Below are 27,492 nucleotides of genomic sequence, written 5' to 3'. Positions count from 1 at the left end.
GTTCTGTCCCTCCCTCCATACCACCCACACTCAGTCCCTCCCTCCATCTCATCTCATTCTCCCTCCCTTTATTCTATCCTCCCTCCTTCCCTTCCTTTATTCCTCCATTATTCCCTTCCTCCTCTTATTCCTTCATTCCTCCCTCCCTCTCATTCTTTCTCTCTATTTCTTTCCCCTCTCTCTCTCTCTATTTCTTTCCCCTCTCTGTGAAACTAATTCCATGTTCCGATTTTAGTTACATTACTCCATCCATATCCCAGCATTAATTCGTCATTTTCAACCACAGATAAAATATCGCGAGGATTATCAAAAGAAAGTAAAAGGCAAATGGAGCCAAACCCCTTGTTATGAAATTGCTGTTGCAAGAATGAACGCTGACAATCTTAGTGATGTAAGTATATAATGAGGAACAGTCTTATAACTTGCTGAAAAAAAAATCACACTCAAGCAATGGACATTCTGGATCCAACCGCCCCCCCCTGCCACCCCCAAAAAGAAAAAAATGCCATTCGTCCTCTTTTTACTTTTTTGATTTATTTTATCTCATTCTTTTTTTTTTTTTTTAACTTTGTTGGATTAAACGTTTAGACTAAATTCACAGCTGTGTTTGAAAAGGCAGACACTGCGAATTTTCATTCCTCTACTTTTGACATGAATTCCTTGTTTCATTGAATTTACATCAACAAGCGTAATGCATTGGGTGCTGGGTCCTCATTGAAGTCAAAGCTGAGAAACTCACAACTGCGAGTAAATCTCAGGCTCCTAAGCCCCTAATGATTGTGACTCAGGATGTACTTCCATCTTATGGCAATTTTTTCGTTAGGATTAGGAATTATTGGAACATTCGCATAAATGATAAATCACTGTGAAAATAATCAAATATATACACTTGATAATTTCTGTTTAAATACATTATTATACTTGTCCTTGTCCTAACTTTTTTGTCCTTCTCTATAGCGAAAATACACAGAAGATTTTGAGAATGCAAAAGACCAAATCAACTTCATGCAGACTGATACTCCCGAATACAAGGCTAATAAGAAAGCCCGGCTAAATGCTAGCACGGTATGAATTATTTGTGCAAGTTAATACTTAGTCCTTTTTATACCACTGTGAATCCTTCACTCTAATCCAAGATCACCTGTATTTATACCTATTATGTTAGCATTAATGTCCTTTTCTCCCACATTAACCTACCTCCTATTTATGTTGATGCTAAACTCATCTAACACATCAATGGCATTCATATGGTTTATACGAATGTTTTACATATATTTAGTGATAATGCACACTGCATTTCTATATACAAATCTATTTAAATTATTAAGTGAATGTAAATCAACGCAAATTATGGTGTCTATAAAAATATTAACATTAATATTAAAAACAATCACTCATGGTTGGTAGTAAATGTGTCAATGTGTTCAGCGCCACCTAATATCTTATAAATGAATGTATTTTGTATAATTCACAGGTACAATACAAAGCTGATTATGAAAAGGCCAAGGGACCTACAGCTTACCATACTCTTCCCGCAACAGAAAACCCGTTACTGCGACAGCTCAAGTTAGCTGGAAGATCCCTCAGTGATGTAAGCTAAATGTTTTTACGATTAACTAAACCAATTGTTCTCATATACATACCTCACAGATTTTTAAATTGCAAAATTTCTAGGGGCCAAGTTTGTCTTTTTGGGTGACATTACGGATATGTTTTTTAAAAGCTATTGCTAGCAACATATATGATTAGTACAAGACCAGAGTTTTTTTTACACAAAGTAGTTTATACACAGATGAGTGTATCACAGAGAGCCTCAGCAATAAAACTTACAGTAATGTGCAGTGTTCTAGAGAGGGACAACATGGTAGGAAAGGGATCACATTAGTGTAATTTTCTAATACTACTGCTATGATGTTATTAAAACAATCTGTACACCTGTTTGTAGATTTCAGAACATGCAATGTAGTGTGTTATTCTTCATTTTATTGAATAACATGTAACATTTTTTCTACTTTTTCAGATATTATACAAGGAGTCATACGAAAAGGCTAAAGGAACAAGCATTAATTACTGTGATACTCCGAAGTTTCAGATTGATCATGTTCTGAAAGATTACAGTGATGTAATTATTATATATTACACAATTGTTATTGTTATTATTACCACTAGTAATACTGTTTTCTCAATAAAAATACTGCATCTTTACAAAAAACATCAGCAACTACCTATTATCTAAGCAGACACATGCCGCACATTACACAGTCCATTGCTAGATTCATACGAGAAGTAAACATACTCAGACTAATTTTTCCCCAGAGGATTTGGTTTTTAATATCCATTACCGAGGCAAGTCAAACAGTCAAGCCAAACAGAGTGTAACTCTGCCCAACCTTTCTACCCACAGCCTATACTTAGAAAGTCTCTGCTCCTCCCCACACACTCCCAACCGCTCTTACCAAATATCAGTCATCTTGCCACCAGCTCCATCATCTTTTTCCAACATAAAATTATCTAATAGATTGGTATGCTTACTGGTCGAACAAAGCCACAGCCCAAATGCCATCTTCCACGTAACAAGCATTCAACACTTTTAAGCAATAATGGAGGAACTAGTTCCTCTCCTTTGACCTGGAAGAAGGAGTTCTGCTCATGCCTCTCAAAAGCTATCCACAGAGCTACTATTATCTATGTAGAGAACATGGTGCCTCTCCCCACGCTGGTTTCTGCACCCTTAGCAGCCTACTAAGTTGCAACTTCCTAACATGATAAATGGTTTTGTTAGTAAAAAAAGTTACAGGTAATTGGATGTAGACTTGAAACAGATACCCAAGGGAAAAGATAATGGTGGGTTTCAACAACACTACTGTCACATCACTGCATATATGAGATGGATGTGGATCGAAAGGTGTGTGAAAACTGGAGTGAGAAAGTTTTGAGAATCTGGTACTTTCAGCCCTCCAAATGCCGTTCTGATTATATGTTTAATATAAAATTGGCAGAGCCGGGGACAGCCATAATAACACTCTCCGGCAAAGGCTATCGGACGATGGTGGGGTCATCAAGAGGACATTTATATTTGGGAGTTGTTTATGCTGGATTTCCTTTCTTTTTCTTCCTTTTTCTTACCTTCTCTCATACAATTAGATAACAATCTTTACTTTGTTAATGACAAATTGATTTATTAATTTCATCTGTCAATTCTATTCACAACCTTCTAATCGTCACTCTTTATTTTTTAATTTTAGCTTAAATACAAAGACCATTACAACAGGAACATTTTGGGACATTACATTGGCACCTACGAGGATCCTTATTTGACACATTGTGCCAAAGTCGCCAATTTTAAAAGTGATGTAAGTGAAAAATAAATAAATATATTGTGCGTGTATATTGACTTATAATTAATTTATTTCAAAATATGAAGTAAAAGGTATAAAGCTGCACTTTTCTTCTCTTTTTAGAAAAATTATAGAGCAGACTACGAAGAGGACAAAACAAGCTGCTACTTCCCTCAAACCCTCACCCAAGAATACGATGCTGTCAAGAAATTAGATCAGTGTAAAGATGTAAGTACCGCACGTGGCTTTCCATTTGTTTTCCTGTTATTATAATCTAATGGATTTATTTACTATGTGTTGGTAATAGTATAGACAAGGAGGTCTACTTTGAACTTCTAGCTTCCTTTTCTTGTTGAAGTGATCATTCAAGAACTATCAAAATAAACTTTAGCACATAATACACAGATTGGCCACCTTTACCTAGTTGAATGAAGGAATGAACATCTTCATTCGATGTTTATATTTTAGGAAAATAGTACCTATATTAAAACGAACCTCTTTCTTCAAATCCCTTAAAATTATTGTTGGTAAATATGTCTAGCATAATAAGCACTTGTGGTTAACCCATGTTACCTTCTCTTCTGTAAAATACAGGGGGACCTTGGGCTGTCTAACTAAGATAGATTTTCGTTTTGTCTGTTGGGCCTTAAATTTGAATTTCAGATTGAATTTCCCCCATTTGCACTCTAGTAATTAACTGTACAAAAGAAGAGTGTAGATGCAGAGCTATTATATTGCAGACTGTAACTCACTGTATGGTGCTCATAGAGTTATGAGCGTTTATATGACCATTCATAGAGAACTGTGCAGCCTTTGTTTAAAAAGTTTTTGTTTTTTTACATTTCCAATGGAATGACTTACATCAAAGAGCCCATTATAATAAATTACTTTCTTCCATATAAATGCTGACATTTTCTTTTTCATTAGTACGTCTACAAAAAACATCCAGACAAAATTAAATACACGCAAGTGGCTGATTCTCCAGGGATGCTCCAAGCGCAAGTCAATTCCAAGCAACTTAGTGACGTGAGTAATGTTTATATTTGTGCAAGTTACGGTCTCAATTACCTTTTAAAATAGATTCATTTTTGTTCAGAAGTAGTTCAGAAATTTTCCAATATCTTAATTAAACACAATGTGTTTGTAAATTATGTTATACTATTAATTTCTTTCATATCTTGGGGTGGCGGAGGAATTTTTATTTATCAATTTAAGGGTAATTCACCTCAATTTATAGGTTATTCTTACGTTGTTGTTTTTTTTTTTTTTTTTACTTTAGTTGAATTATAAATCAAAACACGAGAAAGAAAAATTTAAGTGTCATATTCCCGCCGACTCTCCGTTCATTCTTCAGTCCAGACTTAATGCCTACAATCTCAGCGATGTAAGTATCTCTGAACTTTGCTGCATCTGTTAGTGGCTGTGTACTGTAAAAATAATTCTACAATAAAAATACTTGTTGATTTTGTTGTGTCGTATTAATAAATTAAACCTTGCTGGGTGTCAAGATATTGTTTTTAATCCTATAAAAACTAGACAATCCATGCCCTAAGTGCAGTCTTTAAACACTGAAAACAGATAATAAAATTGCCGCCTATTAATCTTTACTGCCACAGATTTTACATAATTCTAACCTAGGGTAAAAAAAAGCATTAACACGTTTTGCATATAACTTGCTGTTGTAGATTCACACAGAGCAATCGCACAGCAGGCAAATTAGGTTGAGCAGCAGTTGGTCTGATGACAGAAGAATCAAATCCAACATGATTGCTTACCCAGATAAAAAAAAACATAGAATTTTCTAAAAATAAAATCAATATGCATCATTAAAAAAAAAAATCACTAAGTTTCATTAAATGTAATACACGTTCATAAAAATGAGAAGTGAAAATGTAATGACAGTTGTACTTTATATTAACAGCAAGAACATTAAAGCCCTCAGTTGTTCCACATATAAACAAAATGAAAACATTTCAAATATTATGGCCATTCTGTAGGACCACAATATAACCAGAGAGTTGATTGTTCCCTATAAAAAAAAAATACATTGAGTGCAACCAGTTACATACGGCAAGTATATGATTAGTGCCCAAAGCAATGGATAACCCCAAAACTAAGAATGTAATGTAGATTTGGAATGTGAAGGGAATTGTAAGCCCTGTCCTCCCTAGTCCTCATAGTGTCCCACCAGAAACTGAAAGAAAGACCTTGTTTACACCATTTACTTTCATACCTCTGTATGGTGGGGGAACATATAGAAGATCCATCACACTGGAGATATCTGGGAACTGGGCTGTCATTGGACACAAGCTACCCTGGGCTTCCACGGGCTGTGGGCTGTAAACATTGACTGTCATCTTACCAACATATTTTATTTTACAGAAATGGTACAAGTATGACTGGGAAAAGCAAAAAGCAAAGAAGTTTGACATTAAAATTGATGCAATTCCACTGGTGGCAGCCAAGGCAAACAGAAGGAAAGCCAGTGATGTAAGACACTAAACATTGAATACTTTTACATTTCTGATATTTTTCTCTTTTTACTTGGATTGACGTGTTGAATCGATTTGCAGGTGGCGTATAAGAAGGATTATGAATTGAACAAAGGGAAGATGATCGGAGCACTTAGTATTCATGATGACCCCAAGATGCTACATTCTGTTAAAGTGGCTCACAATCAAAGTGATGTATGTTGGTTTTTTAATCTGATGCTATAGTGATTTACATTTGTAAAGATTATTTTTAACCATGAACATGAAATTAAAAAATAATGAGAAAATGTTAGCTAGTCTGATATGATATAAGCCAGATTTCATACAGAAAACATGTTTTCAAGTAGCAAGAAGAGGCGTATGTTTATTGAAATAGCCAGGTTATTAGGGATAGTGTTTGCAGTAGAAGTATTGTTTGGGTGCCACGTCCCAGAGGTGTTGTGTTGACAATCCACCAAGCTGAAACAGGGTGGACAGCCTCTTTAAAAAAAAAAAAAAAAAAAAAACTTCTCTTGATCATGTGATACATCTTTAAATTGTTGTGATGTTCTGATGCATTATATTATTAAAAGTAAAGCTGTGAAATATAATGGCTTAATCTTTTCCCATTTCATTTCAGATTGAATACAAAAAGGATTATGAAAAGTTAAAGACCAAATATAGCACACCGCTAGACATGGTTGCCGTGACCAGTGCAAAGAAGGCGCAGGCTATCGCTAGCAACATTGATTATAAACACCCTCTTCATTCATACTTTTATCCTCCCGACTCTGTGAGCGTCTCACTAGCAAAAAAAGCTTACACTATTCAGAGTGATGTAAGTAGTTTTATGGTATTGTCGTATTCAGAGCTCAAAATGTCACATTTTATGTTACTAGTTGATGTTTGTAAATGGCAATGCACCTGTCATATATCTGACATGCCTAGGTTGGTCTCCATGTAAAATCATGGAGATGCCATAAACGGATGCTAATAATATAGATATACATTGAATAGCAACTGGTTCAGAAGCCCTAACCCTTATGTTTTTTGATATATACCACAAAACAGTGAAAAAATCCAAAACATTGCAATTTATATATTAAATGACGGACACATGAGATTCTTAATTTCAACGTAAACTATTAAAAAAAGTGACCATCATAAAATAGCTAGTAGTAATAAAAAGATATATAGAGGTCGTAATACAAATAATTTATCTGCTAGTTATACAAATGATCATTCAAGCATACTTCCTCTCATTTTGCCAGTCTATATTGTCTATCCAAATTTAATATCAGCTATGGAAATTAGAAGTATTTTATTTTATTTTTGCCCAAATGTTGACATTTTACCCTGGAGCCGGTTATTTAAAAACATGTATGATTAATTCACTATTCATATATATATTTTTCTGTGCATTCCAGATTGATTACAAGTCTGATTATAACAGCTGGGTGAAAGGTTGTGGCTGGAGTCCATATGGATCCCTGGATGAAGAGAAGGTTAAGAAAGCTGGGCAGATCCTAAATGAGGTGAGAACTTTAGAAATAATGTTTAGTTTTAACCACTTAATCTGATACAGTAAACATCCATTATTATAGATAGTTTGAAAAACATATACTGATCTTCTTATGTCAGAATAAATATAATGTTTGTTACAAAACATAACAAGGAATAAGCAAATATGCGAGTGTTTGACGGGTTATGGACAAGAAATTGGTTAATTGGTGAGGGTGAGAGGAAGAAAGAACTAAAAGGATTTGTGCTATGAAGTATGTTTACCTCTGAGGTTGGTTAAAGGAATGAAGGAGTGAGGATGGGAGGATTAAAGTTAAGCAAATTGAGGAAGAACATGGTAACGAAGGATGTTTGTTAGAGTGGGGAATGGAAGAAAGATGGAATAGGTTCTTCTGTATAGATGGGAGGAGGAAGGAAGAAGAAGGAATATGAGAAAGGTTTGGAGAGGGAATGAAAAGAGATCAGATGGTAGTAGGGGAGAAAGAGGAATATGGTCTTCTTAGAGCATGGTAATGGACAAAATGACAATATATTCTTCTTTGAGGGGAAGTGGAGAAAAGAAACGGAGCAGGTGGATATGAAGGAATAGGGTCTCCTTTGAGGATGCAAAATGGAATAAAGATGGAAGTAGCTTTTCTAATGGCAAGAGAAAAGAATAAGGTAGAGAATGTCCTGCGAGTATGTGGGAGAAAAGAAAAAGGAATAAGTTGCTATGTGAGGATAGAAATACAAGAACAGATCATTCTTAATTTTTGCTACTTTAGCACATATCTGAGAGTGAATAAAATGTACATAGAACATTTTCTTTTGTTTTGTCCACAGAGAAAATACCGTCAACATCCAGACACTATTAAGTTTACATCTGTGGAAGATGACCCTGTAATGGTCCAATCCAAAATCAACCAGAAACAGAGGAGCGATGTAAGATTTTTTTTTTTATGCCTTCCTCCTTTTTGGTAGTTCATTGAAGAAACCGAATGTATCCAACCGATTACAAATCTTTTTAAAACAAATGTGACAGTAAACTTAAACCTTTTCATTTACATCACGTTATGTTTGAAAAAAATATATATTATTTTATGTGTGGTCATTGCAAATTATGTTTTGAAAACTTTGCTTGTTTTTATTAAATCCTTGTGTTTCAGTAAAATAACTGTAACTTGCTTATAACTCATGGTCATTCTGTTTGACCTTGACTGTGAGAGTTTGGTTAAAAGCTGATAATTTTAACTGGCCTGATCCGCCCTCTGCCTTCATTTGGGAAGACTTGGCACTGTTGGCAGTCCATGGACTTTCGCTAATTTAAGTGTCCAAGGTCTTATGTGTTTTTTTTCCCAGAGACTATTTTTTTTTTAGTTCTTATTTTATGTTGGTTCACTTTTCTAGATTCTATACAAAGCAGCAGATGCGAAAAGGATTCATACATATTCACTGCCAGCAGATATTCCAGAATTCATTCAAGCCAGAGTTAATGCCTATAATCTGAGTGATGTAAGTATGTCCTCTTTGAGAACCTCTCTATTATTATTTTAATAAGTTGACCACCTCTAAGGAATTTTTATTTGTTATTCTTTTTGCCATGGTTTTTTTTTTTTTTTTCAGAACTACTACAAGCAAGGACTGGAGGAATTAAAGGCCAAGGGATATGACCTGAAGTCAGATGCTATATCAATAAGAGCCGCCAAAGCTGCAAGGAAAGCAGCTAGTGATGTAAGATCATGACATCAAAAAATAACAAGATGTTTAATCTTTATTCTATTATTATTCTGGACTCTATTATTTGATCAGGTTTTGACTTGTGATAATTTAAATTAAATTATTGTCCATTGTTTTACCTTTTCGATATTTTATGATACAACATAAAATGTAACTTCTTGAAAGTTGTTTTGATTTTGCTTATTGTTCGATTTTGCTCGTGTTTAGATTTATTTATCTATTTAAGCCATCTCTGTAAGATTATTAAAATCTTAAATCCAGAATCTGAGCTGCAGTAGAGAATTCTAATTATTCTAGCAGCAATAGATTGTAAAAGATATGGAACCCAATGATTTATGTGGTAGTGTGATGGATGGTGGATCTAAGTAGAAAGTGTCCAATATTGACGTTATTGAACTATGTCCAACAAAATATTTTTAAATAAATTTTTCATATAAAATGTAGTCCTCCACCCCCAAAACTGGTGTGTAGAGGCTAGACATGTGTCATGTATTCTTCGTCTCCATGTGACGAAAACAGATAATAACCTTCCAAAGATAGAGGGGAGTTCCACTCAGCGGTCTTCTGCTATCATGTCTGTCTTTTGCGGCATGTTGGTGGACGCCGGCCGCTGCGGACCCATGCAATTATATAGCCCCACGTCCATCCACGGTAAAGACGACGTCGATGTGTGGGTGACGTCACGCAAAAGACGAACACGCACGTTTTTTTACTTTGGCTTAGTTTTGATTTCTGGTACCCTTGACTTTTGGCTCTTCCTTATCTCTGTGTATTGTTCTTTGTCCCTGACCTTGGCTAGTTTTCTGACTATTCTCGGGTATGTTAAGTCCGGCCATTCTAAGGCCCGATAAGACGTTACCCTTAGTTCTAGGGTGTGATACTATTCTGCGTGCTGGATCAATATAATATAACAATATGTCAGCTCTATGCTGTTTAGTAGGATGCGTCACCCTTTGTTTTATGATAGAACAAAACTAAAGTGTGGCTAATAATGTATAGTACCTAGAGATTTAAGAAGTGGTATGGCCTATTGAGGACCATAGTAATATGAAACCAAAGCTAGTTCTAGAACAGACCCTAGATGTTTCATAATAGTCCTTAAAGCCTATTTTGTTGTATTACTGCTAAAGTTCAAAAATTATCACAAAAAACAAACAAAACAATAAAAAACTAAACTTTAATATTGTTATAATATATTTAATATTCTGTGAATTTTTTGTAATATTCAATACAATCTAATACATTTAGCTATAATAATTAAAAATATTAAAAATGATAAGAGGATCCTGGGCATAGGTAATATCTTGTATAGCAATAATGATTTGAAAATATTATAATATATTCATTTTTCTATAAAGTTTGTTTTCTGATCTGCTCGTATGATAACTATAAATGACAGGTTGTATTAAGGCATGCATGGCACTTACAAATTTTTTTATTTACTATTTTCTGTTGGTCAATGTTATTTTCTCAATTGTCTATGACAGGTGCAATATAAGAAAGCTTATGAAGATCAGAAAGGAAAACTTGTTGGTTTCCGTAGTTTACAAGATGATCCCAAGCTTGTCCACTACATGCGTGTGGCAAAGATCCAGTCTGAGCGTGAATACAAGAAAGATTACGAGAAGACAAAGACTAAATACAACACCCCATTAGATATGGTCAATGTTGTTAGTGCTAAGAAGGCACAAGATATAGCCAGTGGCATACATTATAAGCAACCGATCCATCATTACACATACCTTCCCGATGCCATGAGTGTTGAGTTGTCCAAAAAGATGATGGAGATCCAGAGTGATGTAAGTTTTACCAATGTCCACATGTAATGGGTGCAGCAATGTACATCATACCTCAGATAGTTGTATAAAATTCCACCACATTTTTTATATTTTTCTGTAGAACCTCTACAAGTCAGACTTAGGCTGGCTGAAAGGCACTGGATGGATCCCACTTGGGTCTCTGGATGTTGAGAAAGTCAAAAAGGCAGGAGCAGCTTTGGATGAGAAGAAGTATCGTCAACACCCAGACACCATTAAATTTACTAGTGTTGCTGACACTCCAGTCATGGTCCAGGCTAAAACAAATGCTCTTCAACTAAGCGATGTGAGTAGAAGATGTACTTTTATTGTTGGCATTTTGAACTGATGCTTAGAAATCTAAAGCTACTAGCTGGAATAGCTGGGGATGAATGTTCTTATATTAACTGTTTGTTACATTGGAATTAATACTACTGTGCATTCTACAGAATATAGCTTTCTATGATTTAATATGTGGACATCTAGGATCAAGGATGCATTACAGAGCAAAGACCTATCTGTAACGCAGATCCAAATGTTTCATTTTTTCATGTAGAATCAAATGATCTAATCTGTTGTGTAAAACCCAAAGACCCAGGCTTTAATTTAGAACTCAGTGATCTAATCTGTTGTGTAGAACCCAAAGACCCAGGCTTTAATTTAGAACTCAGTGATCTAATCTGTTGTGTAAAACTCAAAGACCCAGGCTTTAATTTAGAACTCAGTTGTCTAATCTGTTGTGTAGAACCCAAAGGCCCAGGCTTTAATTTAGAACTCAGTGATCCTATCTGTTGTGTAGATCCCAAAGACCCAGGCTTTAATTTAGAACTCAGTGATCTAATCTGTTTTGTAGAACCCAAAGACCCAGGCTATAATTTAGAACTCAGTGATCTAATCTGTTGTGTAGAACCCAAAAAAACAGGCTTTAATTTAGAACTCAGTGATCTAATCTGTTGTGTAGAAACCAAAGACCCAGGCTTTAATTTAGAACTCAGTGATCTAATCTGTTGTGTAAAACTCAAAGACCCAGGCTTTAATTTAGAAATCAGTTGTCTAATCTGTTGTGTAGAACCCAAAGACCCAGGCTTTAATTTAGAACTCAGTGATCTAATCTGTTGTGTAGATCCCAAAGACCCAGGCTTTAATTTAGAACTCAGTGATCTAATCTGTTGTGTAGAACCCAAAGACCCAGGCTATAATTTAGAACTCAGTGATCTAATCTGTTGTGTAGAAACCAAAGACCCAGGCTTTAATTTAGAACTCAGTGATCTAATCTGTTGTGTAGAACCCCAAGACCCAGGCTTTAATTTAGAACTCAGTGATCTAATCTGTTGTGTAAAACTCAAAGACCCAGGCTTTAATTTAGAACTCAGTGATCTGATCTGTTGTGTAGAACCCAAAGACCCAGGCTTTAATTTAGAACTCAGTGATCTAATCTGTTGTGTAAAACTCAAAGACCCAGGCTTTAATTTAGAACTCAGTGATCTAATCTTTTGTGTAGAACCCAAAGACCCAGGCTTTAATTTAGAACTCAGTGATCTTATCTTTTGTGTAGAACCCAAAGACCCAGGCTTTAATTTAGAACTCAGTGATCTAATCTGTTGTGTAGAACCCAAAGACCCAGGCTATAATTTAGAACTCAGTGATCTAATCTGTTGTGTAGAACCCAAAGACCCAGGCTTTAATTTAGAACTCAGTTGTCTAATCTGTTGTGTAGAACCCAAAGACCCAGGCTATAATTTAGAACTCAGTGATCTAATCTGTTGTGTAGAACCCAAAGACCCAGGCTTTAATTTAGAACTCAGTGATCTAATCTGTTGTGTAGAACCCAAAGACCCAGGCTTTAATTTAGAACTCAGTGATCTAATCTGTTGTGTAGAACCCAAAGACCCAGGCTTTAATTTAGAACTCAGTGATCTAATCTGTTGTGTAGAACCCAAAGACCCAGGCTTTAATTTAGAACTCAGTGATCTAATCTGTTGTGTAGAAACCAAAGACCCAGGCTTTAATTTAGAACTCAGTGATCTAATCTGTTGTGTAGAACCCAAAGACCCAGGCTATAATTTAAAACTCAGCGATCTAATCTGTTGTGTAGAACCCAAAGACCCAGGCTTTAATTTATAACTCAGTGATCTAATCTGTTGTGCAGAAACCAAAGACCCAGGCTTTAATTTAGAACTCAGTGATCTAATCTGTTGTGTAAAACTCAAAGACCCAGGCTTTAATTTAGAACTCGGTTGTCTAATCTGTTGTTTAGAACCCAAAGACCCAGGCTTTAATTTAGAACTCAGTGATCTAATCTGTTGTGTAGATCCCAAAGACCCAGGCTTTAATTTAGAACTCACTGATCTAATCTGTTGTGTAGAACCCAAAGACCCAGGCTATAAGTTAGAACTCAGTGATCTAATCTGTTGTGTAGAACCCAAAGACCCAGGCTTTAATGTAGAACTCAGTGTTCTAATCTGTTGTGTAGAACCCAAAGACCCAGGCTTTAATTTAGAACTCAGTGATCTAATCTGTTGTGTAGAACCCAAAGACCCAGGCTTTAATTTAGAACTCAGTGATCTAATCTGTTGTGTAAAACTCAAAGACCCAGGCTTTAATTTAGAACTCAGTGATCTAATCTGTTGTGTAGAACCCAAAGACCCAGGCTTTAATTTAGAACTCAGTGATCTAATCTGTTGTGTAAAACTCAAAGACCCAGGCTTTAATTTAGAACTCAGTGATCTAATCTTTTGTGTAGAACCCAAAGACCCAGGCTTTAATTTAGAACTCAGTGATCTTATCTTTTGTGTAGAACCCAAAGACCCAGGCTTTAATTTAGAACTCAGTGATCTAATCTGTTGTGTAAAACTCAAAGACCCAGGCTTTAATTTAGAACTCAGTTGTCTAATCTGTTGTGTAGAACCCAAAGACCCAGGCTTTAATTTAGAACTCAGTGATCTAATCTGTTGTGTAGAACCCAAAGACCCAGGCTTTAATTTAGAACTCAGTGATCTAATCTGTTGTGTAGAACCCAAAGACCCAGGCTTTAATTTAGAACTCAGTGATCTAATCTGTTGTGTAGAACCCAAAGACCCAGGCTTTAATTTAGAACTCAGTGATCTAATCTGTTGTGTAGAACCCAAAGACCCAGGCTTTAATTTAGAACTCAGTGATCTAATCTGTTGTGTAGAACCCAAAGACCCAGGCTTTAATTTAGAACTCAGTGATCTAATCTGTTGTGTAGAACCCAAAGACGCAGGCTTTAATTTAGAACTCAGTGATCTAATCTGTTGTGTAAAACCCAAAGACCCAGGCTTTAATTTAGAACTCAGTGATCTAATCTTTTGTTTAGAACCCAAAGACCCAGGCTTTAATTTAGAACTCAGTGATCTAATCTGGTGTGTAAAACTCAAAGGCCCAGGCTTTAATTTAGAACTCAGTGATCTAATCTGTTGTGTAGAACCCAAAGACCCAGGCTTTAATTTAGAACTCAGTGATCTAATCTGTTGTGTAGAACCCAAAGACCCAGGCTTTAATTTAGAACTCAGTGATCTAATCTGTTGTGTAGAACCCAAAGACCCAGGCTTTAATTTAGAACTCAGTGATCTAATCTGTTGTGTAGAAACCAAAGACCCAGGCTTTAATTTAGAACTCAGTGATCTAATCTGTTATGTAGAACCCAAAGACGCAGGCTTTAATTTAGAACTCAGTGATCTAATCTGTTGTGTAGAACCCAAAGACCCAGGCTTTAATTTAGAACTCAGTGATCTAATCTTTTGTGTAGAACCCAAAGACCCAGGCTTTAATTTAGAACTCAGTGATCTAATCTGTTGTGTAGAACCCAAAGACCCAGGCTTTAATTTAGAACTCAGTGATCTAATCTGTTGTGTAGAACCCAAAGACCCAGGCTTTAATTTAGAACTCAGTGATCTAATCTGTTGTGTAGAACCCAAAGACCCAGGCTTTAATTTAGAACTCAGTGATCTAATCTGTTGTGTAGAACCCAAAGACCCAGGCTTTAATTTAGAACTCAGTGATCTAATCTGTTGTGTAGAACCCAAAGACCCAGGCTTTAATTTAGAACTCAGTGATCTAATCTGTTGTGTAGAAACCAAAGACCCAGGCTTTAATTTAGAACTCAGTGATCTAATCTGTTATGTAGAACCCAAAGACCCAGGCTTTAATTTAGAACTCAGTGATCTAATCTTTTGTGTAGAACCCAAAGACCCAGGCTTTAATTTAGAACTCAGTGATCTAATCTGTTGTGTAGAACCCAAAGACCCAGGCTTTAATTTAGAACTCAGTGATCTAATCTGTTGTGTAGAACCCAAAGACCCAGGCTTTAATTTAGAACTCAGTGATCTAATCTGTTGTGTAGAACCCAAAGACCCAGGCTTTAATTTAGAACTCAGTGATCTAATCTGTTGTGTAGAACCCAAAGACCCAGGCTTTAATTTAGAACTCAGTGATCTTATCTTTTGTGTAGAACCCAAAGACCCAGGCTTTAATTTAGAACTCAGTGATCTAATCTGTTGTGTAAAACTCAAAGACCCAGGCTTTAATTTAGAACTCAGTTGTCTAATCTATTGTGTAGAACCCAAAGACCCAGGCTTTAATTTAGAACTCAGTGATCTAATCTGTTGTGTAGATCCCAAAGACCCAGGCTTTAATTTAGAACTCAGTGATCTAATCTGTTGTGTAGAACCCAATGACCCAGGCTTTAATTTAGAACTCAGTGATCTTGTCTTTTGTGTAGAACCCAAAGACCCAGGCTTTAATTTAGAACTCAGTGATCTAATCTGTTGTGTAAAACTCAAAGACCCAGGCTTTAATTTAGAACTCAGTGATCTAATCTGTTGTGTAGAACCCAAAGACCCAGGCTTTAATTTAGAACTCAGTGATCTTATCTTTTGTGTAGAACCCAAAGATCCAGGCTTTAATTTAGAACTCAGTGATCTAATCTGTTGTGTAGAACCCAAAGACCCAGGCTTTAATTTAGAACTCAGTGATCTAATCTGTTGTGTATAACTGTAGTGTGGAAGCCAAAGATCTTAGTTTTTTGTAGAATCTTTCTCTTATAGCATCCCAACAGATAACAGAGATTCATATTCATATGTATGCCAATTGAAAAATTAGCATGTGCTGTCAGGCAGCCTAAGCTACATGCAAAACCTGGGACAGCTACTTTAAACATACTAAAATTGAGCAACCATAAAACAATAAATTCAACATAAAAGACATAAAGGTGGAAATGAACATTTACAGCATATGATACAATAGTCATTAAATATTCAACCACTACAACCGATGCTTGAAAGCTGAAGGCAAACTAAGCATCAGCTTACTTTTTACAAATCTAATTTTTAGCATTGCATAACAATTGTACAGCGGTTCGAATGTTATATTGCATTTCTTATTTGTGAATAAGATTTATTAATGTTATTTAACACCCTATCTTATACAAGCACAAAGAGAGAAGGAAGAAAGTCATATCTATGTAATTTTAACCATTTTGTACTTTTTTCATGTTCTCATTATCCTACAGAGACTATACAAGTCATCGGGAGAGAAGACACTACATACATATCATCTACCCCCAGATGTCCCTCAATTCATCCAAGCCAGGTGTAATGCAGCTAATATTAGTGAAGTGAGTGCACTTGGGTTATCTTGACTGTGAACATGTCCTCTAGACTATAAGTACATATTATCAGTTCTCTCCACCTCTTTTCCCTGTATACCTAGACTTGCCATCGTTTACTTGTATGTTTTGTCTGCCCAACATACAGCTTAGCGGAGTATGTTATCACTTTATAAATTATACATAAATTGTATAATAAACGTTATGATGACTTACACAATTAATGCAGAACATCTCGTTTGCTCTCACAGTTTTTGATCGTATTTTAAAATCATGAAGGCACAGGGATATTTCTTTTAACAGGGTCAAGTAATCTCCCACAATACAGAATGTGTTGTTATAATTTGTAATGTTCGTTTGATAACTTCCCTTTAACAAAGTTTGAATGTAATATTTTACATAATCAATTGTAATAGCAACCGTTGAATGTCATTCCTTAAAAGTTCATTTTCTATAAACTAATGGCTGGGTTTATCTGTTTATGTCTATTCAAAACCTGGCTTCCATTGCAGACTAACTACAAACAGGACTGGCTGAAAACCATCAAAAAAGGACATCATGTTTTGGGAGATGCTATTTCGATTGTTGCTGCCAAAGCTTCCCACAATATTGCCAGTGATGTAAGTATTATTGGATTTTTGAAAATATATTACAGTGACCGACAGCATGCATTTCCAGTTAATCTCCTGTTAATAATGTATAAAAAAGCATACCTACTGCATATTTTGGGGTTTGGACATACAATAGAATATAACGTGTTGATGAACTATTAATAGAATAAAAAAAAAACATTGTTCTGGGTTTGCATTGAGCAAGACTTATTCACAGTGGCCGTTCTGTGTAGATATTTCAGTAATGTAATCAGCACTGTACATTTGCAAATAATAGCAGACCACTAGACATGCACCGTTGCAAGATAAATTAGAAAACGGTGACTTCAAAATGATGTGCAAAAGTGACCAAGGCCTTACACATGCTAGTAGATGAGACAAGGTTATTCATTAATATGTGAATTGTCATTAATTAAAGTTAATTTAACCCCTTAAGGACACACGACATGTGTGACACGTCATGATTCCATTTTATTCCAGAAGTTTGGTCCTTAAGGGGTTAAGGTAAATTTAAATATCTAGGCCAAAGTTGTCGAGTTTAAAAAAAAAAAATCTCAGTCACCTTTATTCTCAGTTCAACTATTTTGGCCTGTAATCTAAAATTTACTCTGAATTCCCAACAATTCACTGCTTATCGAATAACCCAGTTATATTAGAATTTAGAAATATGCTGAGTGATATTTCCAGAAATAAATAAGGAGCAGTAATGCTGAATCTCTTGCTACACAGCAATACTGGGAACAGGATAAGCAAATATTACACTAGTTGCAAAAGTATTTCCATTCATCAACATTGTTCGATGTGTTTTTTTTTAATCTAGTTCATGATTCTGTCAATTTACAAGAGTAAAATGAAAACATATTCTCTGTTGCCACGTTTGTCTTATTTAATTTCTTAAATCACTTTTTGTTTCCTAGTATAAGTATAAGCAAGCCTATGAAAAAGCCAGGGGTAAACACGTTGGTTTTAGAAGTCTTCAGGATGATCCAAAACTGGTCCACTTCATGGCTGTGGCAAAGATGCAGTCGGAACGGGAGTACAAGAAAGACTATGAACAAACCAAGACCAAATATCATACACCTCTAGACATGGTTAGCATTAGTGCGGCCAAGAAATCCCAAGAAGCGGCTACTAACATCAATTACAAGCATCCCATCCATCATTATACATTCTTACCTGATGCTATAAGTGTAGAACGATCAAGAAACATGATGCAGATCCAGAGTGATGTAAGTATATTTCAATGCATTCATATAACGCTTTTAATGTTTTAGCTGTCGTGATACGTTTGACATGTACATTCCATTTCAGAATGTTTACAAACAAGATTATAACAGCTGGCTTAAAGGAATTGGCTGGATGCCCTTGGGATCTTTGGAAGTGGAGAAAGTTAAGAAAGCCGGTAACGCTTTAAGTGAGAAGAAGTACCGTCAGCACCCCGATACCCTCAAATTTACCAGTATCCCTGACTCAATAGAGATGGCGCTGGCTCAGCATAACACCAAACAGAGGAGTGATGTAAGTGATACTTGCATGAGTTATAATTATTTAAATTTAAAAAAAAAAGATTTTAATAGTTTGTTTTCTTAAATAATGTGATAAACGGATAGAAATAGTGAGAGAGTGATTGAACTAAAAACATGAAAATCCAAATCGTGATTTCTAAACTTTGTGCTGAACATATAAGAATAGTTAATCAACCATCGCCTTAAGGCTAATTAAAAATAGATAGATCATAAACCCAGAGAAACAAATTCTGAGTACCCTGAAACTGAATTGGAAAGAATTGTATTTTCCTCCTAATGAAGATTATCCAAGAAGGAGCATAATACAGAAGCTCAACTGTTTATTTTACTTTTACTTTTTGGTACTTCCGTAAGAATGCTGTTGTTTATTATTAATTGTATTTTATTTTTTACTTATTTTTCTGCATTTTGCATGTTCTGTTTGTTAAACAGATAAAAAATACTGCCTATTTAAAATACCGACTGTCTTCTTTTAGATAACATACAAAGCGGATGGTGAAAAAGTGAAGCACAAATATAATCTGAATCCTGATGACCCTAATTTTATCCAGGCGAGAGTTAATGCATATAATATTAGTGAGGTAAGTATTGTCTACCTACCCAAGCGTTTCTACGAATACTAGTTAAATTATTAATTTATTAATAAAAAATAGTTTAAAATTATTAAAAATTTACATTTGTATTTTTTGTATTTCCTTTATTTATTTTAACAAGTAGTCCTAAATATAAATTCAATTCATTAAATAAAAATAAAAAAAATAAAAAAATGAAAAGTATATGTATATAATTTTTCTGAACTGACACTTTCAAACTGCTTATTGCAGCCTAAGATTCTAACATACTGTATTTAATGTGAGTTGAAAATGAATGGTAACTGTAATACTTTGCTTCACATTTAGTCCTCCTACAAAGCCGACTGGATTAAACATCTTGCTAAAGGCTATGATCTGAAACCAGATGCCATATCTGTTGTTGCTGCAAAAGCCTCAAGAAACATTGCAAGTGATGTAAGTATAATCTATTTCTTATCATTCTAATAAGTCCAACTATTCTGCTACTTAACATTCTTATCTAAAGAAAGGATTCACAGCTATCAAAGCCAATAAAAATACACCATAAATAATAATAATAATATATTGCTTTTACAAAAAAATATACAGCCTGCCTTACCCAAGTTAGAGTTAGCAAACTAGACTGTTAGGGCAAGGTTATTTAAATATATAGGAATGTATAGGGTTAAAAGTGAAAGTGGGAGAAAAGTGGTGAGACTGAAAAGCATGTCATAGGGAATGGGAACACTGCCACTTCCTTTAACCCCTTAAGGACACATGACACGTGTGATGTCATGATTCCCTTTTATTACAGAAGTTTGGTCCTTAAGGGGTTAAATAGATATATGCCTTTAAGGCCAGTTATCATCTATCAAACTAATCAAGAGAGCCCCGGTGTATTTAGTATATCACACATGCTTCTGATATTTCACATAGTTTGTAGATGGTAGGCATAGTTCACTACACAAAACTATATTACAGAGACATTCTGTTATCGTCACTATTGTATAGAAAATATAAAAATAAATATATAATATCTGCATATGTAAAACACATTATCCACCTTTATTCATTTAATGTTTGTATTAGCTTTATAATTTTATATCTGCTACATAGTGTGTCCTTCAAAGTGTTCTTTTTTTTTTTTTTTTAGAATGTTTCACCGTTGTAAACCATTTAGGAGTCATGATACATATTTTTTTCTTAGTAGTGAGTATGATGTTTATAGTGAGACTAGATGGGCCAAATGGTTCTTATCTGCCGTCACATTCTATGTTTCTATGTCTATTCATTTCGCTCTATTCCACAGGAATTTCATTATCGTGGAAGCCACCTTAATTGTTTTAACCAAAACTTCCACTGATCTGCTCCTAATCCTGCCAAGTTTAGCTAAAACTAGCAGCTCATCATAAACATATCAGCCAAACTTTATATCATGGGATCGTATGTGCTCAAATGACAATGCCATCTCAACTGTAGACAAGTTTATTATACCACATGGGTTCTATGCTTAGTATATCATGATTTCGCGAGTTGTTGCATTTTAACTTATTACATATTTTATGTCTTTGGCTTCATTTGTGTTTCTTTTTTTCTTTTTTTGCAGTATAAATATAAACAAGCTTATGAAAAAGATAAAGGAAAACAAGTGGGCTTCCGTAGCCTTCAGGATGACCCAAAATTGGTTCACTACATGCATGTGGCCAAAATACAGTCCGATCGAGAATACAAGAAAGATTATGAGAAGACTAAGTTAAAGTATCACACACCTGTCAACATGTTTAGCATTACAGCCGCCAAGAAAGCCCAAGAAGTATCCACCAATATTAATTACAAGCAGCTTATCCATAATTACACACTCCTACCTGATGCCGTCAGCCTGGAACGCGCCAAAAACATGATGCAAATCCAGAGTGACGTGAGTAATCATTCCATTTAATCCACTGTCACAAGTTCAGTTATAGTCTGTATAGTCAGTTGTGTTGGTCTAACAGAATGTTTGCAATCATTTTGGCAAAAAGCAATCCAGTTATCCAAAACATGTAAATGACAAAACATTTTATAATAATTCCAATTTTATTTGTAAGGTTCCAAAATAAAGAACTATATCAAATCCTATAATTTAGTTATGTTTATCTAGCGATTAGGAAATTGTTTACATTGTATAATTTTTATTATATCAAATCCTTGCTTGTTTAGTGTTTACATTCCACTTAACATAAATAGTGATGTCCCGAACGGTTCGCTGGCAAATAGTTCCCGGCGAACATCGCGTGTTCGCGTTTGCCACGGACGGGGGGGGGAGGACAGTAGGTCCCCCCTTATTGTTTTTTAGTGCCCCCACCCACCGTGCAGGGGTGGGGGCCAGGGGGAGGACAGTAGGTCCCCCCCCATTATTCTTTTATAGGGCCCCCACCCGCCGCTCAGGGGTGGGGGCCGAGGGGGACAGTAGGTCCCCCCCTTATTGTTTTTTAGGGCCCCCACCCACCGCGCAGGGGTGGGGGCCGGGGGGAGGACAGAAGGTCCCCCCCCTTATTGTAACTTAGGGCCCCCACCCGCCGCATAGGGGTGGGGGCCGAGGGGAGGACAGTAGGTCCTCCCCCCATTATTCTTTTATAGGGCCCCCACCCGCAGCCAGGGCCGCCATCAGGGGGTGACAACACAATTGTCTCACAATTACTCTTTGCACCTATATATAGCGATGATCGCTATATATAGGTGCAGCCGCGGGCCCCCGGCTCCCTATACTTGCAGAGGGGGCCCAGCGGACTGCAGGAGCACTTTCCAGCATTTCCCGCTCTCACTCCCGCGAGACGTGCGGCCGTTAGAGTGTTGCCATCGTTTACCATGGCAATGCCCCGCGCGGCGCGCACACCACATCTAGCGGGAGTGAGAGCGGGAAATGCTGGAAAGTGCTCCTGCAGTCCGCTGGGCCCCCTCTGCAAGTATAAGGAGCTGGGGGGGCCCCACAATGGCACCGGACCGGGCCACCAGGGATCAAAGAATCTTCCCACACACACACTGCATTCATTACACTAACAGACACACTGCATTCATTGCACTAACACACACACTGCATCCACTGCACTAACACACACTGCATCCACTACACTAACACACACTGCATCCACTGCACTAACACATACTGCATTCACTACACTCACACACACTGCATTCATTACACTAACACACACACTGCATTAATTACACTGACACACACACTGCATTCACTGCACTAACACACACTCTGCATTCATTACACTAACACACACACTGCATTCACTGCACTAACACACACACTGCATCCACAACACTTTAGGAATGTTAGGTGATTTATGCCCTTTATGGATTAAAACCAGACTCTGCATCAACTATGTAATTTTCCATGGGAGTTTTGCCATGGATCCCCCTCCGGCATGCCACAGTCCAGGTGTTAGTCCCCTTGAAACAACTTTTCCATCACTATTGTGGCCAGAAAGAGTCCCTGTGGGTTTTAAAATTCGCCTGCCTATTGAAGTCTATGGCGGTTCGCCAGGTTCGCTCGTTCGCGAACATTTGCGGAAATTTGCGTTCGCCATTCGCGAAGCGAAAATTTAATGTTCGAGACATCACTAGACATAACTAGTTATGAGACTATTTTGCTAAATAAAATATGACTTACTAGTACGTTGGGGTCATAAGACTTGTCACATTTCACCTTCGTAAATATCAATGTACAAGTAGCAGTTGTACTAATAGTGGTCTTTTTTATATCTCATATCAAATTATAGAATCTGTATAAGACTGATTTCAACAACTGGCTGAAAGGGGTCGGCTGGGTTCCAATTGGCTCGTTGGATGTTGAAAAAGCAAAGAAGGCTAAAGACATCCTTAGCGAGAAGAAGTACCGTCAGAATCCAGACCAATGGAAGTTTTCTATACCAAACGATGCAATGGATCAGGTCCTTGCAAAACATAATGCACAGACAATGAACAAGGTAAGGTAACACCCAATACAAGTAATCTAGTTTCGAACTGAGGTGTATATTCCCACCAACTGCCTGCTCGAAAAAAAATCAATAATTTAATTAATTGTGTGCTATTTTTCAGAGACTGTATATCAATGCCTGGGAAAAAGATAAAACCAAAATACATGTTATGCCAGACACTCCGGAAATCGTGCTTTCCAAAGCAAACCAAATTAACATGAGCGACGTAAGTGACGTAACACCGTAAAGTGTTTTTTTAGCCATCTTTTTTTATGTGTGTCAAAGTAATCAATTATTCAGTTGGTATGTTAATGTTTAAAAATAAACATTTTTATTTCAAATAGAATCAACAGAAAAAATAAATCACTTGTGCAATTACAGATAGTGAGATAGATTTGATCAATGTTCTTTTTGGACAACATGCAAAGATTGTGATGATTGTGGGGGATCTTATTACTAGTCTATTTGGTAATACACAAGAATATTTAGAGGCAATAACTATCGACCAATATTGGCTGGTTGGTGATGCTAAGCCAAAATCTAAATCTCTGTGGGTTAAGGGTAGCTATGATGACACCATTAATAATAGCTAAATATGTTAAAATACAGATTCTTGCAAATCTCCCACCACTGAGAGACTTGTTTAGTGAGTATGTCTCTCAGTGTCAACAGAGTTGAAATAAAATAATCGTGGTTGCCACAGATAATTTTTCTCATTAATATCAACCAATATGTGTAGACAGGTCAAATATTAGACACATTTAGATGTCTCCAGTGAGTTATTTTTTTGCTTTTCTGTTGCTGCTTCAGATTGCAGGCAAAATATGTGAATAATCATTTTTTTTATGTCCTTCACAGAAACTGTATCGATCAGGCTATGAAGCAGACAAAAAGAAGGGTTATGATCTAAAGCCAGATGCTATCTCTATAAAAGCAGCCAGAGCTTCCAGAGATATCGCTAGCGATGTAAGTTTTTATTTAAAAATTAGGTAAAATATTAATATGAAATTAAAAACATTCCTATTTTATGTAGCGTAATTCTGTACTTTTTTATGTTTATCTATCAATTGGAAAATAGTTTATACACTGTATAATTATTAGCCACATTTTCATATATTTTTCAAGTTGTGCATAAACATAGGATTAGATATATTGAAGCTAATATTGCACTTGACGAGTTTCAGCAGATGTTACAATGTAGCTGTTTTTTTTTTTATTAATTTCATTAATGAAATGTCTTGCTACAGCGTTTTTGGTTGCTGTGATAAAAATGTTGTGTAACGGTAATTGCTGACTTCAGGAACAATTTCTGGTTTGGTTCTCTGCTAATGGCAAGTTGGTTGCTATAGACTATTAGGCAAGATAAGCATAGATAATGTAACTGCATAACATAGCACGTCAGTTAAAGAACTGCTTTTCTATTACTGTAGTTAAGTTTATCTCATTGTCCATTTTATTAATTTAAGTAAGTGTTGCACAGCTCAGGAAAGGAATGTGGGTCAGCTACTGTTTGGAGTAGGGATTGATAGCTCTGTCTGGATATTTGGGGTCATGGAAATCTGCACACTACTTATTAGCCCCACTCTTTGAGCCTAAGTAGCAAGGGATATGCACACAACACCATCTTCTAGAGTTCACCAAATGTGTCTAGAGTCTGTTTTGCCTGTTTTGCCTACCTATCCTCTTTGTTTTACAGTACAAATATAAGCAGGCATATGAAAAAACTAGAGGCAAACATATTGGATTCCGCAGTCTCCAAGATGATCCTAAACTGGTGCACTTTATGCAAGTGGCGAAGATGCAATCCGAGCGGGAATATAAGAAAGGTTACGAAAAGTCAAAGACCAAGTTCCACACCCCAGTGGACATGTTCAGTGTTACAGCAGCTAAACTGGCCCAGAATGTGGCTACAAATACTAACTACAAGCAGCTGATCCATCACTACAACCTCCTTCCTGATGCCATGCCGCTGCAACTTTCCAGAAACAGAATGCAAATACAAAGCGATGTAAGTCACTTAGAGAATAGTCACCGAACGAAATCCACGAAATATATGATGGGTTTCATTTACAAACATACTTGTAATGTATTGACAGTTGGGAACAGAGTTACACCTCACGATTAACTTGACTGTGCTTTTAGGACCAGTTAATACAATATACTAAATACATTCCATAATGAGATTGCTTTTAAAGAATAAACATCTATCTTTGGTAAAATAATGAGAATATTAAGATTTAGTTTGTTTTTTTCATACTTTAAAATGTAATCTTAGAAGATGTTGGACAGTGTACGATAAAGGTTGTTTCTTGCAAAAAAAATGATATCTGTTTAACTAGTGTATTTTTATTTCTTCTTTTATAATTAGAATGTTTACAAATCAGACTACAATGACTTTGTCAAAGGTGTTGGATGGATTCCCTATGGGTCCCAAGAAGCAGAGAAGAATAGAAAATCTATGGATATTCTCAGTGAAAAGAAGTACCGCCAGCAGCCAGATACCTTTAGATTTACCAGCGTGCCTGACTCCATGCCGATGGTCTTGGCCAAAAGTAACGCCCAAATAATGGATCATGTATGTATATGTATACTACAGTAAATTAATGAAATATTAACATTCCATCTGACTGTCAACTGTCCTGATATGCTAATCAATTATAAGATTACGTGTCTTATGTAGTCGGCTAAACAAACTGGAGGGTATAGCTCACTTTATATGAAAATAAAGAGTACAAATTTCAAAAAGTAGAAAAAATAACATATAAGTGGAGAAACAAGATAAGAAATAAGGAAAGGCAGACATGTCCCTTAGAGAACTGGGTGCAGTCTACTTTGTTACCAAATGTACAACTCTTGAAGTATTCAGAAACAAATGTATGCAGGTGGTACAATTGTTTAAACAACAACCAGATTGGCAGACCATAATCATCCCATCTCATCTTGTTCAAATAATGCATAGTCCTCCGGCATCTTACCCTTCCCAAGTTCACTGGAACTATTAGTGATTATTTAATATGATTCTATGCATGGTTTTACACATGTATTTATTTTCAAACTATTTATATTGAACAGTATTTAAAAAAAACATATTTCACATTAATTTGGTATACAAAGAAATCAACATTTAACAATAGAAACAAGTAGAAATAAGAAGGGAAGGTGAAAAAATAAGGATCGAAAATAAATAAAATGTAAAAAGGTAGGGGACGGGTACTATCCAAATGTACAAAAATAAAATAGTGGATTTGTTCCTGTTAAAATATAATACAGAGAGTAATATAACAAATTGTATGTCTAAATATATTGAATATTAATATGAAACAGGGCGTGTGGAATTATCTGCAGGAGAAACTCTTGACTTATATAATTTTCCCAGGCATCCCAATGAAACTGCAAATTCACTTTTTGAGGTGAGGGTTGCCACAATGCCAGTTCATACCTTTTGTTATCGAGCACTAAAATCAGTGCTTCCTTAATTGATGCTAAAGTAGTAGACTACCAATAACAAGGTATGATCGATGTGGATGCAGTAAGAATGTGGTCTACCATAATTCTATCTAATTTACTTGATGACTTAGGGAGATTTTTTAATAAACCCACCTCTGGAGAGAATGTTATAATTGATGGATCTATCTTTTTAATCAATGTTGCACAGTGCCACTATATATGTGAAAGAGTACCAAGGCCTCTACAACCCCTCCAAAACCTATCTGAATATTTTGTATTCATTTTATGAAGTCTTGAAGGGGCCAGGTGCCACCGGTATGGTATATAATTGTGGAGTGATTTTCTATATGGTTGGAACAATGGGGGATCCCTTTGAGAGATGATGTGAATGCAAGCCATTCCTCCAGGTCCCATTGCAGACCCAAATCTTTTTCCCAGGCTAGAATATAGTCTGGTTTTGGTTCTTGAACTGAAAAAAAAAATAAGAATAAAATAAGGAGATCATATATATATTTTCAATTTATATTTTTATTTTTGATTTGGGTAAAATAAATAATTTTTTTCAAGGTGGTTAAAATGTAGAATTTTTCAAATTTGTGGTCAGGATTGGGGATGTAAAATTGCTTTTGTAGGATCTCAGTAATTGCGGAGTACCGGGGGGCCCAACAATCGTCCAAATCATATTTCATTTTAAATTTCTCAAATGACATTAGCGAATTATTGTTGCTATAACAATCAATATTGTTTATGAATTTGGAGTGCCAATCAGCTAAATCTATTTGTGGATAATAATGATTTGGAATAGAAAGCTGCATAGCTCTTGACCAAGACAAGCTAGGTTTTAAAATTTTAATACGTCCCAAGCTTCAAATTAGATTTTTGTTGATGGAAACATTGTAGATAATTTAGGTCTTTTAGAAA

General features: G+C 35.9%; 2 protein-coding genes across 23 annotated transcripts in view; one reads left to right on the top strand and one right to left on the bottom strand.

Moving 5' to 3' along the window:
* The window catches only part of RIF1 (replication timing regulatory factor 1), a 335,763-nt gene that overhangs the window by 168,907 nt on the left and 139,364 nt on the right, over positions 1-27,492 (bottom strand). The gene's annotated exons all lie outside the window — the stretch shown is intronic.
* Positions 1-27,492, top strand: part of NEB (nebulin) — a 140,209-nt gene that overhangs the window by 16,433 nt on the left and 96,284 nt on the right. For all 22 annotated transcript variants that reach the window (XM_063429501.1, XM_063429516.1, XM_063429515.1 and 19 more), the window contains 29 exons: positions 287-391; positions 958-1,065; positions 1,475-1,591; positions 2,021-2,122; positions 3,246-3,353; positions 3,462-3,566; positions 4,266-4,364; positions 4,618-4,722; positions 5,721-5,828; positions 5,912-6,025; positions 6,450-6,647; positions 7,237-7,344; positions 8,153-8,251; positions 8,717-8,821; positions 8,933-9,040; positions 10,534-10,845; positions 10,946-11,149; positions 16,373-16,477; positions 16,981-17,088; positions 17,997-18,308; positions 18,391-18,597; positions 19,082-19,186; positions 19,505-19,612; positions 20,763-21,074; positions 22,927-23,133; positions 23,246-23,350; positions 23,983-24,090; positions 24,821-25,132; positions 25,493-25,699. In XM_063429501.1, coding sequence (XP_063285571.1) covers positions 287-391; positions 958-1,065; positions 1,475-1,591; positions 2,021-2,122; positions 3,246-3,353; positions 3,462-3,566; positions 4,266-4,364; positions 4,618-4,722; positions 5,721-5,828; positions 5,912-6,025; positions 6,450-6,647; positions 7,237-7,344; positions 8,153-8,251; positions 8,717-8,821; positions 8,933-9,040; positions 10,534-10,845; positions 10,946-11,149; positions 16,373-16,477; positions 16,981-17,088; positions 17,997-18,308; positions 18,391-18,597; positions 19,082-19,186; positions 19,505-19,612; positions 20,763-21,074; positions 22,927-23,133; positions 23,246-23,350; positions 23,983-24,090; positions 24,821-25,132; positions 25,493-25,699 — 4,401 coding nt within the window. The remainder of the gene's footprint in view (positions 1-286; positions 392-957; positions 1,066-1,474; positions 1,592-2,020; positions 2,123-3,245; positions 3,354-3,461; positions 3,567-4,265; positions 4,365-4,617; positions 4,723-5,720; positions 5,829-5,911; positions 6,026-6,449; positions 6,648-7,236; positions 7,345-8,152; positions 8,252-8,716; positions 8,822-8,932; positions 9,041-10,533; positions 10,846-10,945; positions 11,150-16,372; positions 16,478-16,980; positions 17,089-17,996; positions 18,309-18,390; positions 18,598-19,081; positions 19,187-19,504; positions 19,613-20,762; positions 21,075-22,926; positions 23,134-23,245; positions 23,351-23,982; positions 24,091-24,820; positions 25,133-25,492; positions 25,700-27,492) is intronic.

The sequence above is a fragment of the Pelobates fuscus genome, chromosome 8, assembly GCF_036172605.1.
Source record: "Pelobates fuscus isolate aPelFus1 chromosome 8, aPelFus1.pri, whole genome shotgun sequence".
Lineage (NCBI taxonomy): Eukaryota > Metazoa > Chordata > Amphibia > Anura > Pelobatidae > Pelobates > Pelobates fuscus.
The sequence above is the reverse complement of the archived record's forward strand: the minus strand, read 5'-3'. Positions and strand labels throughout refer to the sequence as shown.